The 12189-nt window shown below is 41.9% G+C and overlaps 1 protein-coding gene across 2 annotated transcripts in view; it reads right to left on the reverse strand.

Moving 5' to 3' along the window:
- Positions 1–630: 630 nt before the first annotated feature.
- LOC308224510 (transmembrane 9 superfamily member 2-like) overlaps positions 631–12189 on the reverse strand; it is a 29350-nt gene continuing 17791 nt past the window's right edge. Inside the window, exons 13-17 of one of the 2 annotated variants that reach the window (XM_080624495.1) lie at positions 9808–9967; positions 9155–9306; positions 7629–7740; positions 7018–7189; positions 631–1233 (exon numbers count right to left, since the gene is read on the reverse strand). In XM_080624495.1, coding sequence (XP_080480621.1) covers positions 1166–1233; positions 7018–7189; positions 7629–7740; positions 9155–9306; positions 9808–9967 — 664 coding nt within the window. In that variant the 3' untranslated portion in view covers positions 631–1165. Of the gene's footprint in view, positions 1234–4595; positions 6211–7017; positions 7190–7628; positions 7741–9154; positions 9307–9807; positions 9968–12189 lie in introns of those variants that run through there. The other variant, XM_080624496.1, reaches the window with a different exon arrangement.

Below are 12189 nucleotides of genomic sequence, written 5' to 3' on the forward strand. Positions count from 1 at the left end.
ATCCCCTTATTCATCATCTTCAGCGGGGTCAGTACCACAGCTCTGTGAATTCTGTGTTTGCAGCGACTCTGCTCAGCTTCAAGGGCAAACCAAGACTTTGGAGAGCCTCTAAAACCTCACCATTCCTGAGAAGAATGCAAGCTTAAAACTGAAGAAGCTATTCAGATGCTGCAGCTCATGTAATCCAGCATCTCAGCACAAGCTCTGCAGAGCAGGAAGAAAGGCTTCACCTTTAAGAATCACCCAGAATCATTTCCCAACCCACTGAATTCATGGCAAAACTTCCCAAGGAGCTGCATACAACCTTCACAGGATAAAGGACAATGAGATGTGTGTACTGAAGAGCTAAAAGGAGGAAAAGGCTTTTGCTCTTTGACAGAAAGTAATAGTACCTGGGTGAAGTGAGGGTAGCACAGCTGAGTCACAGGGAATGGCAGCAGCAGCTTCAGAAGCCCCTGTCCATCCTACAGGCGTGGGTCCAAGCGACCTCCCCATCCTTCTGCTTGCCAATGTGCAGTCAAAGTCACAGCCAAGCTGCTTACCACCAATATAAAACTCTAGAACCATAAACAGACCAAACCAATGGGATCTGTGTCCAAGTAGTGAAGGTTTAACAAGAAAGGAACCAGGTCAGGTGGAGTTGTGCAGTTTTATTTGAACAAAACCCAGTGTTGGTGCCTTTAATAAAGTCTACATGACACTAAATGCATGTACATTGGTAAGAGGATACCTACTTGTAAAGAAGGTGCCGGAGAATATGTACAATCATAGTTAAGTTAAAAAAAAATTCACATTTTACATAGATTTACTTGACAGTCCTATGCATTCATGGGATATAAATGAGTAACCAAAAAAGGTAACAAAGATAACCCAGATCACAAGGAATTTCAGCTGGAGGACTGTATAATGCACTCAAACCAGAATTTTTGGGTGTCCTAATTCCAATTTGGGATGTCATTTGTTTGAATTCTTAGAATCAACATGTTCAAGGAGTATACTGATGTAAATAGGTTTCCAGTGGTGCCATTTCCTTCCATAAAAATCCCTATTTGATGCTGTAGGACGCTCTTCAGCATTTACAAGTCAGAGTAATTACACAGGATGCTTTTCAATACATGGTAAAATTATCAGAGGGAGATGTGTTCAAAAGACACTTTGAAGTTTCTCAGTCCACTTTCACAACGCTGTAAATCTTACTTACAAACCAGAAGCAGGCAAAAAATCCAATAGTCCCTAAAATGAGAAAGGGGAAATGGTTAGTGCATCTTAGAGTTTGCTCACAGAGAAACCTAACAAGTAATTCCCAGCAGGACAGAGTACAACACTGTAATCCAGCTAACCAGCCAGAGAACAGCACTTGTTAACAACACACATCCATCCCTAGGCTAAGTTACTGATTTGGATCTGAGGGGGTTCAGTCTGGAGAAGGCTCAGGGGGGACCTGATCGCTCCCTACAAGTGCCTGACAGAAGGACGGAGCCAGGAGGGGCTGGGCTCTGCTCCCAAGGAACAAGGGATGGGACAAGAGGAAAAGGCCTCAGGCTGCACCAGGGCAGGTTTAGATGGAGCTGAGGAACAATTCCTTCCCCAGAGGGTGCTCAGGCATTGGAACAGGCTGCCCAGGGCAGGGCTGCAGGCACCGTCCCTGCAAGGGTTCACACCCCGTGGAGACGAGGCCTCAGTGCCATGGGGTAGTGGTGGCCTTGGCAGGGCTGGGGTAAGAGTTGGACTGGATGAGCTGAAAGGGCTTTACCAACCTGGTTGATTCTATACTCCTATGACTTAGAACCAGGCTGCCTGCTGTACATTTCAACTACTGAATGTGATGCTGCTGTCACCACTAGCAGGCACACAAGTGCCATTTAGGAAACAGACTTTTATAGGCACACAAAGTCAACCCCTACCTGGGTTTTTAGGTCTACAGCCTAAATAGTTCACAGCCACTTATGCGTGTGTTCATAATATAACCCACTTTGAGCCTTTTACAGCTTTGAAAGCAATGTTTCTTCCAAACATTTAACAGAGGAGATCCATTTTTGTCCTGTGATTATGTTCTAGAATAGCAGATAGATGTTTAAGGTATAACTAACACCAGAATGAGATTTACCACCATTTTCTGAGTATGCCATAACTTAATATGGGAACACACTCTAACCCCACAGTACCATCCTCCAGTCCTTGTCACTCTGAATCTTTCTGATGCAAGTGGTCTATAAAACACGGCCTCATAGCAGAACCTGAAGACTTCACACAGAGAGGACACATTTCATCTATAAACAGATTTTCACAGGTTTCAGTAACACCGATTTTCAACTTCCCTCCTAAAAAAGTCTGCTTTAGCATCCTTTTTTAATTTTTAACCAGGAATTTTGCCAATGTACTGGAACTAGAGCAAGACTATGGCTTCTAACACAAGCAGTAAGTGGCAATGCTTGTCAGACACCAGATTTGAACCATGAACTTCCAAGCTCAGGAGGGAAAGGCTACACTCATCACCAGGATACAGCCTTATGCAGTCAGTACAATACATGCCCCATCCCTGGCAGTGTTCAAGGCCAGGCTGGATGGGGCTTGGAGCAACCTGCTCTAGTGGAAGGTGTCCCTGCTCATGGCAGGGAGTTGGAACTGGAGGAGCCTTAGGGCTCCTTCCAACACAAACCAGTCTGGGATTCTGTGATTCTCTGGTCAGAGAGACTCCTTCTGTTGTTACTTGCACATCAATAGTGAAGGCTTACCAGTATTATAATTTCTTCCTTCCTCCCATGAATAAATGTATCCTACAGATTCCAGATGCGGATAGCTCTATGGACCAGAAACTTCAAAAGGAACATGGAACTAAGGCCCCCACTGTCAAAAGTACCTCACCTGAATAGTACACAAGATTTTCAAAGATCAGAATGGACACTGACACCTCCAGTGGTTTTTGGTCTTTGTCCTCCAGTTTATACACTGTTGAATAGCCTGGTCTGCAATATACATACTACCACTCAGCAACAGTTCTTATACACAGAGAGGAGATCTTGGACATAGACAGTAGATCTTCAACACAGAGAGCTCACATCTAGCTGGGTAAGGGAAAGTTATTAATAACTAGTTTAAATTCAACATTAAAAGCAAGGATTATTGCACAGAATAATGCCAAAATACATTAAGCAGAGTGTTCTGCTCTCCTTGTTTCTTGTAGCTTTATTGTTTAATGAAGAAAAAAGAATTCCAAGCACGAACAGATTGTAAGAAAGCAAATAGAAAAGCACTCTTCACTTGGCTGATACTTCTTATGTACCTTAAAAGCTCTCTGTATCATACTGCTTTCAATCACTGCACAGTGGTAGGTGCTTCAGAATCTTGGATTCTAAACACAATCTACCCAGAAGATCAAAACTCAATTTTGAAAATGGCATTAACTTACAAGTGAAAATGATGTTCAAAAATAGAGGTCACAGTAAAGCAACATGCTTTGACTATATTCACCATTGTCTCCCGGCATAAACCGCATGTAATCATGTAGCTATCCCCCATTCAGCCACACTTCTTATTTCCTGAAAGATTAGCTGCACTTTGTGCATGGAAATAAAAACTGTCTGCTTGGGGTGTGCACATTAGTTGTTAGATTTCACCACACAGATGATATTATTGTCACTGTTAGCATTCACTTCCTATTTGCTTATTCATTATGAATTCCTTTTGTCATGACCACACAGCACACTGCCACAAAGGAGGTATTAACTGTGTCCTTTCTATTTGTGTGTCATTGCTGAGACCTAATAGGCAACAATAAGGAAAACCAAAATACCTAGTGCTAAGTTAAGTGGAACAGATCCAGGTCCCATTTGGGGAACATACATACAGAAGAATGTTATTAACACCAACAGTGTGTAAAGTTATATTGGCAAACTCCCTCACACCAGGAACTTGTGAAGGACTGAATCCTTATTTTGCAAAGACAGTGCTATTAAGGAGTATTTGACAAAACAAAGTTAGGTGTCCTCTGCTCAAGTCCCCTGTCCAGAATAGCTCACATTCTATGGTATTATAGAATGGTTTAGGTTGGAAAGGACCAGTTCCAACCCCCTGCCAAGGGCAGGGACACCTTCCACTAGAGCAGCTTGCTCCAAGCTGCGTCCAACCTGACCTTGAACACTGCCAGGGATGGGGCAGCCACAGCTTCTCTGGGCACCCTGTGCCAGCGCCTCAGCACCCTCACAGGGAAGAACTTCTTTATATCTAACCTGAATTTCTCCTGTTTCAGTTTGAACCCATCATCCCTTGTCCTATCACTGCAGTCCCTGATGAAGAGTCCCTCTCCAGCATCCTTGTAGCCCACTTCAGACACTGGAACCTGCTCTGAAGTCTCCACACAGCTTCTCCAGGCTGAACAGCCCCAACTTTCTCAGCCTGTCTCCATACAGGAGGTGCTTCAGCCCCTGCTCATCCTCGTGGCCTCCTCTGGACTTGCTCCAACAGCTCCATGTCCTTCCTATGTTGAGGACACCAGAACTGCACACAAGACTCCAAGTGGGGTCTCATGAGAGCTGAGCAGAGGGGCAGGATCACCTCCTCCAACCTGCTGCTCACAATTCTTCAGCCCCCCAAAAATCAATCTTCAAACTAAACATGGATATTTATCATAGCATTTTACATTAGCGAGGATTTACTAGACACTCCATATACCTACTATGCCCATTGCCTTTCTAGTGACTAGCTATTCTATTAAAGGGTGACCACGTAGTAGCTTTCCTCATGAAGCAGAAATACAGCACAGCCCTCACTACTGTGGTTTTATTAAAACAATAAGACACTGCAAAAACAACAGCAGCACAGTTTCTTCTTGTACTTTTGGGGCCTCCACATCAAGAACTCCAGGAGCAGCAGCACATCTGAAGCTTTTAATGCCATTCCAGCAGCTGCCATGCCAATTGCAATTATCCTTTTATATATGAAAGGGATATTTTTAATTCTCCCAATTTGCATCTTGTAAGTGAAATTGAAATTGGCAGGATAGCAACTAACCTATGCTAAACCCCAGGCACACATTAACATATTGTTTCAGTTTAAAAGGAATTAAAACAGTTTAGACTATAGTTTGGTGCTTCCTTAAATACATATATGTTACAGAGGTCATCCGGAGGTTGTGTGCTTCATCAGAATTTAAGTAAAGGTTTAACTGGCAATATACTAACTTCTATGTTTCATAGAATCATAGAAACATGGAGCAGTTAGGGCTGGAAAAGACCTTAAGATCATCTAGTTCCAACCCCCTGCCATGGGCAGGGATATAGTTAAAACCTATAGTTAAATCCTCCTCCCTTTTTATCTCACTTCCTTATAGAACTTCTTTGTTGTACTTTCTTCAGGAGTTACAGGTCTAAATAACAAAACAACAGCAGAAATCCAGCAGGAAGTGCCAGATAATATTATTAAATACAACTGTTCAAACACATACAGTAATTTCCTTCAGTGTTTTACTATGAAAACTGCTTTATTTTGTCATATCAACCAGCATTAAAGGGAGTAAGGATGAAAGAGGTTCTTCTCAGTGTTAAACTGACAAACTTGAAGTCTGATACTAAGACTTACTTTCAATACTTATTTTAGCCACTCTTTCTTGACTGCATCGAGGGAGCCAAGTGATGCATTTCACAAAGCCAACACAAAGTAATTAGAGCAGGTTTCAATAATCAGGCAAATGATGTTAAAAAGCAACAATACAAATTATCATGCACAGAGAGATCCCCTATTACAAACCTTAGGAATGAATGTAAAGGTTGGTTTTTATGAACAACCCATTGTACAACTGGGTTTGTTCAGCCTAGAGAAGGCTCCTGGGAGAACCTGGAGCAGCTCCCAGTGCATAAAGGGGTGACAAGAAACCTGTGGAGGGGCTTTGGACAAGGGCCTGTAGGGACAGGCCAAGGGGAATGGCTTGAACCTGCCCGAGGGGAGACTGAGATGAGCTCTTGGGCAGAAGCTCTTCCCTGTGAGGGTGCTGAGGCGCTGGCACAGGGTGCCCAGAGAAGCTGTGGCTGCCCCGTCCCTGGCAGTGTTCAAGGCCAGGTTGGACACAGGGGCTTGGAGCAAGCTGCTCTAGTGGAAGGGGTCCCTGCCCGTGGCAGGGGTTGGAGCTGGAGGAGCTTTGAGGTCCTTTCCAACACAAACCAGTCCGGGATTCTGTGATTTTCTCTAGTTTAACCACTGCAGTACTTCATGATACTAAAGAGAGTGATACATAAAACATGTGAATGTAGTTTTAACACATGAAGTCGCAACAGCAGCAGTATGATGAACACCAATATAAAACGCTCCTGGCTATTTTTAAGGGCCAGTACCCTTCAAAGAGCTTTTAATTTCATTTAACACATGGTAAAATTGGCACAGATTTCTCATCAACTCAACCTCAAAATTATAGCCTGAGTCAAGTGATTATGAACATTAGAGTCATTCTGTAGAAAACACTGAGTCTGCATGAGTAACATCAGAGAAGTTGGACTGCTATTAGAAGCCATATTTCAAATAGGTTCCTACACAGTTAAGGCACATTCCTGTCATGAAGAAGTGATGCTTAATGAGCAGGTAAGACCACCTCTAATAGCATCACAACTCCACTGTCAAGTCACGTTTTGCCCAGCACCAATCTGCTTCACTTGCTAATAATGAAAGCTGAAAACATCTTTTATTTTCCATATGCAATTATCTCTACCTATACAACTTCTAGAACCACATATGAAATCCAGACTCAGGTTAAAACACCCGATATCAAAGTGAACAAGAACAGCACTTTGAAAATGCAATGGTTTGAACTCACTGCTAATAGAATATGCAAGAAAGGAAAATTAATTATACTATAAATAAATGTAATTTCAAGTTAGGAAAAAAAATACCTTAAATCTCTTAGTGTGATGTGTGAATCACAAACCATAAAAGCAACACAGCCTAAAGTGTATTTGATGTTTCAGATAGAGTTTCTCATTGCAAAAATGGACCCCACCTCATTCATTTCAGTTTGAATACTGTACTTACCTGTGAAAAGGAAAAAGATCAGGACCATGATCATTGTGTAACCAAAGTATAAAATGGTGCTGGCAGTTCCTGTTATCTGGAGTTTCGAGAAGAAGTAATGAACTGCATAGATGAAGAGATAAACTGCTGTAAAGCTGCTTGTCAAGAATGAGCGCCACCACCAGTGATAATCCTGAAAGAACCAGACCACTCAGTAAGAGACAACACATAAAAACCAGGTTAAAAACTAACACTGTCTCATGAAATACATTTAATTATCCAAAATTTGCCTCAAAAAAAGAAGAATTCCAACATAGCACATAGATACTTCTTGCTTTCTCCAAGTCAGCTCTATCGCTTCCACTATGAACATGAAATCATTTTAAGATCAAGGCTGCTGATTCTTGTTTATCTGCTGGAAAGGGTGAATTTGGAAGCAAAAGGTGCATTTCAGAAGCATGCCTAAGACAAGCATGTCAAAGGTTGACAATACAATCCAATCGCATATGAACTGTATACGGGAATATATGGGTATTCCCTATTACAGCACATCACAGTGTATGGGAATACCTTGACTATTTCTAACATCTTCTACCTAAAAGTGGTATCTACATCAAAACTGTACTTTTTACCTCTGCACACAGGTGGAAGTAGCACAGCAAAACTGTAGCTTCTGAACATGTAATAAGGAGGATTATAAAAACGAGGAAGAGGAATCCAAACATGTAATACATCTGATGAGACCTGAATAACAACAAAAAACCAAGGGTCATTTCAGGTTGAAGTTCTGAGCTAATTTACAGTGCCATTGCAGGTGCTGAGGTAACCAGAACAGAAACCCCAAACCCCACACCACTGGGGTAACTTTGTCTTTAGCACTATTAGCTGATTCCCAAGCTGTGCTCCGAGTTGTGCCCTGTAAATATCCATTCATTTAAGCTGGCAGGAATAAAACCACTGCTCTACAGAGCAGTGCTCAAAGTGTTCAGTTCTGCTTCTCCTGAAATTAGTGTCTATGAGTTTTCCCACAGAACAGTTATGGATAATTTCCTCTAAAGATGTTGATCACTTCAGATCTCTCTGTTGGGAGGACTTTAATTTACCTGACTCTTGCATCACCTGTACCCTTCCTCCGTTACAGTACATGCTTCCTTCCTCCTACTGCAGCTAAGTCTCATCAGGTGTCTCTGCATCTCCTTTTTACATCCAACAGGATACTCCTCCATTCCCAGTCTATCCCCAGACCAAGTCTGACCAAATCCAAAAGCACTCAGGAAAATAAATGCAAGGGGAACATATCTGGTTACTTCTAATCTAGTGTCTTTTAGGTAAGAGAAGTAACCATGCTTATTGAGTGATGGTGACAATTACTGCAGCATAACATTTAACAGAAGGGATATCAGTTGCACATTCCCTCATTGCTTCCCTTTCGTAGGATAAATAATGAAAATTACCTTTTCCAGCCCAGCTATATTACATGGCTTCTACCTTTGTTGAGGACTCACATGAAAGGCTAACATTTCTAACAGATTTGATTCAAGAACTGATGTAGAAACCTGCTCTGTAAGAAATCTCAACATAAACAGAGGACACTTTAAAAACCTAGCACCTTCAGGTTAGTATTTTCCACTGAACTACAACATACCAAACATTCCGTGTTTGCACTGTGGAAGTTATGACAGACTGCACCGGTTTAACTCTCCATGCACTTGCTTAACTAGGTTTTGCCTAGATTTAGGAGTACGTTTGGATGTCTTTGTTTTACAGATCACGGAATCCCAGTCCCTTGACCTGATTCTGATTTAACAGCTGAAACTGCTCCATATTAGTTTTATAAATCATAACACACACAACGGATTAGGCTCCACCTAATCACAACAGCATGAAACCACATTGGTGCTATTCAGAGCCAGAAAGAAAACAAGACACCAGGACTTCAACTTCACACTTCGCAGCTGTCAATGAGAACTAGTTTTATAAGTTCTGAGCACAGGGATAAATATGCAGATGCTGGAATTCCACACAAGTCTGCAAGATGATAAATTGACAAATTGGTTTATTCCTCATATTAACTGGTTTGGGATGTTCAAACTCACTGTGTGTTCATTATTAAACCAGCATAAACTAGAACAACAACAGTAAAAAGAGCGATACTCACCAAATGCTATTCAGAATGAAAAACAGTTGAATGAAAATACAGCCAAAGGGCAAGATCCCCCCCATGATGATACCAGGCAAGGGCTTTGTGAAGAAGGACTGCTCTGGAATTTGGCGAGGAATCTGGTTTGTACGCACTGGATGCTCAATAGGCTTTAGGAGAAATGAATGTAATTAAAAGAGAAGTTGTTACATCATAAATCAGATTACTTTTCCCCAATATCTGCATCTGAAGATTTGACAAACATCACTTGATTTTCTTTCCTAAGCCATCACAAGTTAGCAAATAAAATAAGCCACAAACCTCATACCATCATTAGGAATAAACACATACGCCCCCATCCCTGGCATTGTTCAAGGCCAGGTTGGACGGGGCTTGGAGCAACCTGCTCTAGCGGAAGGTGTCCCTGCCCTTGGCAGGGGGTTGGAACTGGATGAGTTTAAGGTCCCTTCCAAAACAAACCAGTCTGGGATTCTATGATTACAAGTATAAATTCAAGTTATGGTTGTAATACATAATGACAAAGCAAAACACCGTTTTACAACCATAGTGCCACAGATGTTTCAATCCAAACAGATCTTGCATGCTTGGGGATCTAATGATTCAATTCCAGAGGACAAGCGTATTTCAAATCCGTTCTCAAAGAGCCATACCTTCTCTTTGAAGCCAAAATATGCACCAACAAAAGTCAGCGGGACCGAGATTCCAAACCACATAGCTAGGATAGCAACCAAAGTGCCAAAAGGGATGGCAGCCGAGGATCCTTTCACCCACAGGATGAGGTTCATGATGAAGAAATCAGCAAAAACAATGCTGAAAAATAGATCACAAAAAGATAGCAAAATATTCGGGAAGGAATAAATATCACTTAGTGTAAAAAACCATAAAGCAGTTATGAGTCTGCCTCAGAACTTAGCTTCTTACAACCTTTCATTCCCTAACAGTCCTAGCTACTTTGATGTAAAAATGCTTCCAATGCAAGTATCTACAGTAAAGCCACTATTTCAATACAGACTTTGCACACAAAACCAGAAGTGACAGAAACATTCCATTATAAAAATGCATCTAAAGAATGCAAAAACAGAAAATAAATAAAAAACCCTCTATCTATAGGGAAGCTGGGGAGGGACTCTTCATTAGGGACTGTAGTGACAGGACAAGGACAAGGGGTAACAGGTTCAAACTTAAACAGGGGAAGTTTAGATTGGATATAAGGAAGAAAAATTCTTTACTATAAGGGTGGTGAGGCACTGGAATGGGTTGCCCAGGGAAGCTGTGAATGCTCCATCCTTGGAGGTGTTCAAGGCCAGGTTGGACAGAGCCTTGGGTGCCATGGTTTAGTGTGAGGTGTCCCTCCACATGGCAGGGGGGTTGGAACTGGATGATCTTAAGGTCCTTTCCAACCCTAACTATTCCATGATTCTATGATCTGAATCACCTTTCCTGTTACTGCCAGTCATTTAATTCCTTTACTGAGGTCCTTTCGAGCTAGTAAATGCCCTCTGAAACAACACAGTGATGGCAAAATCTCTTATTTAGGAAGCCACATGTCACTCTCACAACAAACATACTCCCTGCTGCAGCATCTGTCACAGCAACACAGGAGCACAAGGATGGATTAAAGAAAGAATCTCTGTATTAATATCTCATGGAGTCACACAGTTGAGCAGCCCATACCTTTGCCAAACTCAAATAAAGACTGTCTTTATTTGACATGTCAATAAAGACATGTCAAATCATGACATGTCTCCAGCCCTGTTCTTCCCTCCCCAGTTAAGCGCATCTGCCTCATGTTCTAAACATCCTGGGAAACCACTAGAAAACAACTCTGAGATGTATGATGAGGATTTCAATCATCCCATCCCAAACAAAGCAGGATGTACTGTAAAGGAACAGTTCTGCTTTGCCCACAGAAAAACCTGCTTGAATTGCCACTGCTCATGGCTTCAGAGATGCAGCACAGAAAATTCAGCTCAGGAAGGGCCCCTTGTCTGGGGTTTTGCTGAAAAAGTGTTCCCAAGGCACAGCTGAAACTGGCCTGAAGTGAACATGTATCCTCCACTGTATTTAAAAAGGAAGGAGGGAGGATTAGAGCTCTGTCTAGGGAGAGAGGACAGGTTCCTTTTGCCCTAGGAGAGGTCTTACACTCACCCAAACTGGCTGGGGCAATGGTTAAACAAGCACACCCAAGCGACCCCTGGTGTAAGTGTCTTGTGGAACAAAATACGACAAATCAAAGCCAGTTTAAAGACCTGCTAATCTTTATAATGTGCGCAAGCTCCTAACACAGACCCCGAATACCCCCTCCAAATTTACAAGTACTGCAAATATGAGCTGCCATCAGTCTCCTGGGACTCGAATGGCCTTGGGCTGTTTATGATATTATGCAAATTCACTAAAGTAGCATAACATAATCAAGACATCTGTTCCTATTGCACCATCCCCAATCATTTTCCTTCCTCTGTGCAACTTCATTTCTTTGGGAATGTAAATGTTCAGCATGGTATTTCTGCCACTGATAAATATTTTCTTTGCTCTCCTGATAACATCTAAATGACAGCAGGGAGACTGCAGCACATTTGGTTTAGAAGTAAGATTTCCTCATAGAAACACTACACTCGGTTGTTATCACACACTTTACACTTGATAAAATTTTACTTGACTCAAAACCAAGTCATGTTTTATTCATTTGAGGGGGGAGAAATACCTTAACAAATGATTTATAACCTTTGGCTCAACTTTTGCCAAGGGCACTTGTCAAGGGAAAGCTTCATGTACCCAAAGTTGCACCTAAGAGATACAGAAGACTTGAAGAAATTGGTTTCTGCTCCCTTTCTTCACTGATTTAATTCACATGGAAGGTCTTGAGAGCTATAAGATGAAAGGTAGGAGAGCCACCACTCGTCCCAAGCATGACAGTATTTGCCATAGTATGATACACACTACAGCCATATCAGAAACTGGAGAGTACCTACATTTATGTAAGATTATATCCAATTGAAGAGAATCTCTGCATCGTTCTCATCCAGAAGCAT

Source organism: Psittacula echo (assembly GCF_963264785.1).
Source record: "Psittacula echo genome assembly, chromosome: 8".
Taxonomy (NCBI): Eukaryota; Metazoa; Chordata; class Aves; order Psittaciformes; family Psittacidae; genus Psittacula; species Psittacula echo.